Source organism: Nestor notabilis, unplaced genomic scaffold (assembly GCF_000696875.1).
Source record: "Nestor notabilis isolate BGI_N333 unplaced genomic scaffold, ASM69687v1 scaffold1284, whole genome shotgun sequence".
Taxonomy (NCBI): domain Eukaryota; kingdom Metazoa; phylum Chordata; class Aves; order Psittaciformes; family Psittacidae; genus Nestor; species Nestor notabilis.
The window spans coordinates 122953-125507 of NW_009924978.1; the positions used below are offsets into that span (position 1 = coordinate 122953).

General features: G+C 42.4%; 1 protein-coding gene across 1 annotated transcript; it reads right to left on the bottom strand.

The window, feature by feature from the left end:
• Positions 1 to 710: 710 nt before the first annotated feature.
• On the bottom strand, positions 711 to 2185 carry LOC104404397 (collagen alpha-1(IX) chain-like; the record flags this gene model as incomplete). Its single annotated transcript, XM_010012821.1, has 2 exons — positions 711 to 895; positions 2108 to 2185. Coding segments are annotated over 2 exons (263 nt in total), but the record flags the coding sequence as incomplete, so codon positions are not given.
• Positions 2186 to 2555: the final 370 nt, after the last annotated feature.

The window sequence follows — 2555 nt, forward strand, 5'->3', positions numbered from 1 at the left end:
AAAGAGAAGGAGACAAGCTGGAATAGACTTCCTATGAAATAATGGATGCAACACAAATTGGAGTAGAAAATGAAGAGGTTAAGCTGTGTGGCTTATTCATGAGAACCTGGTGATTGTACCTTTACAGTGTTACTGTATAAAAGGTGTCAGGGGTGGCAGGTTTTCATAAGGACAGCCTCCCAGCTGTGTTTCTGCAAATGAAGAGCTGAAGGAGTCCTAGCAATCCTGTTCAGCACGTCTGTACACTGAAATGACTGTCCCTGAAGTGATGCAATTTGCCTGGGAGGGCTCTGGAGTTTATTTTATAAGCAGAAAAGAACAGCTACAACTGAAGTAAATAAACTGTTCCTTTTTTATTTGATGGCTGAAGAGCCATTGTTTCACTGTACATCATACATAGGGATTAAGTAGGGGTGGAAGAGAAATCACAGAAACTCTTTATTTAAAAAAAAAAAAAATAAGAATAGACAAGTGCCTTTTGGACCCCCAAAGGAGAAAGAGCCAGAGGCACCACCTGTATTTCTGTAAGCACCATCGTTCCAGCTTGTGTTGCTGGGAGAGTGTCCAACAACTGTACTAAAAATGCCTTGCTGAAACCTCGATTGAAAGCTTTCTGCTTGTTTGTATTTCTCCTTCATTCCTTATTTTTTTCTTCAGCTGTCTGTGCAGGAAGTAAATGGATGCTGACCCTTCTGGCACGTGTTGCCCATTCATGGCCCTTTCATGTTCTTATCAGCTCTCTGTCCAGCCTCCATTCTGCAAGACGATGGCTCGCAGTAGCCAGGAGGGCCGGGAGGGCCAGGAGGACCAGGAACCCCAGGCTGACCGGCCACTCCAGGGGGACCTCGCTCTCCGTCACGGCCATCACTGCCATAGCTGGGTTTGCCTGGTTCGCCTGGAAAAGTGGATGCAGGTCTAAAAATCGGCAGCATATGACTTGCTTGGTATGCATGTAGCTTTACTGAACATGCTGTTCTTAAAAGCTGTAGGAAGATGGTTTTCACTGCTCTTGGCGGATTCCCCAGGGGGCTGCCTACTTAGAGGGAGTTTTTCCTTAGCAGACAACCAGGCTGTGTTTACACATCTACAGTGATGAAGTTTCAGTCCAATCCTCTCCAGTTACACCGGTGCATTATCTGCTGCTGCTATAAGAAGCTATGCAGCGGATCTGATTGATTGCAGCACTGCTGCAGGCTGCTGTGCTGGTGCAGTGCAGGAAGGTGCAGATGCTACTCGTACTTCAGAGTTACATTACTCCACATAGAGTGGAACTGCTGAGTACTAAGGTGTCTTTTTACTTCTATGTCTTCAACGAAGAGATGAAATACATTCGTTTTAGTAAGCCTCTTTCAATGATGGATTTCTAAAGAAAACAACTCTGCGTTTCACCGGTGTCCTGGGTATCAGTATATGCTAAAGGGTTTTTTTTTTTAATTTTCTTTTTAACAAAGAGAACAGATTTTGTAGGTTTTGTCTATATATACACACAAAAATCTGCTGCAGGGAGATAGTGATGGCAATAACGTGTTTCCGTTCATTCACTGGCCACTAGAGGGCGGTTGTGCTGCATTTATCAGCAAGAATTTCTCCTGGACCCCTATTGTGTAACAATGCAATTAATTACCAAAAAAATAAAGGAGAGAATGTTCTAAATTATGAATGAAGGTTTTGAAGCCTGCAGAGGCTGCCAGGACATAACCTGGGGTGGGTGGCCTTTTTCTTTTCTTTTCTTTGCCTTTTTTTAGTGTGTGTGTGTATATATTTATATGTATATATATATGTGTGTGTGTGTGTATCTATTTACATTAAAAAGAGGCAATTTTTTTATATATGGGGAGGGAGGGTGTATGTGTGATTGCACCTTTTTTTTCGTAATGCTTTATAGACATTTTCCTGATCTTTCTACAGGGAGGTAAGTGGGGTGGTGGCGCCTTAGTTAACGAGCTTTTAATTGTGATTTGTGACTGCATCATTACCTATGAAGTACTGATATTTGCAAGTGTATTGCTTAATCGACACCTTTCATCTTTTCAAGGCAGCTTAAGCGATCAGTTCTGAACAAATGTTTACTACATTTGTTCTTTATCCTCACCCTCTTATTATTTACCTGGAAGACCTCTTGGTCCAGGGTAACCTTTTGGTCCTCTGCCTGGAAATCCTCTTTCTCCTCTTTCTCCTGGTTCACCTAAAGAAAATTCATGAAACATTACTTACAGCCTTCTTGGAGTATTACTTTCAGTAAGTTCATTCTCAAGGGTGAGCATAATTGCAGAGGAGTCAGGTGGCTGTGTATGGTCTTAGTTTCTTCAAATGATGTCCTGATCCACGTTCTTGTAAGATGTTTGGGATTTGTTTGGGGTTTTTTTCCCCTCATTTGAGATATACTCAGAAGTAGACATGTTGGAGAAGGAAAACACCTGGAGCTGGACAGTAAGTACCACATGACATATGCCATATAACAGAAATAAACCAAACTCACAGAACTTTGGCTGGTTTTGGAATGCAAGCTGGCTGAGGGTTTTTGTAAGCTGTGTGGCTGGGTTGATACGCTGGAG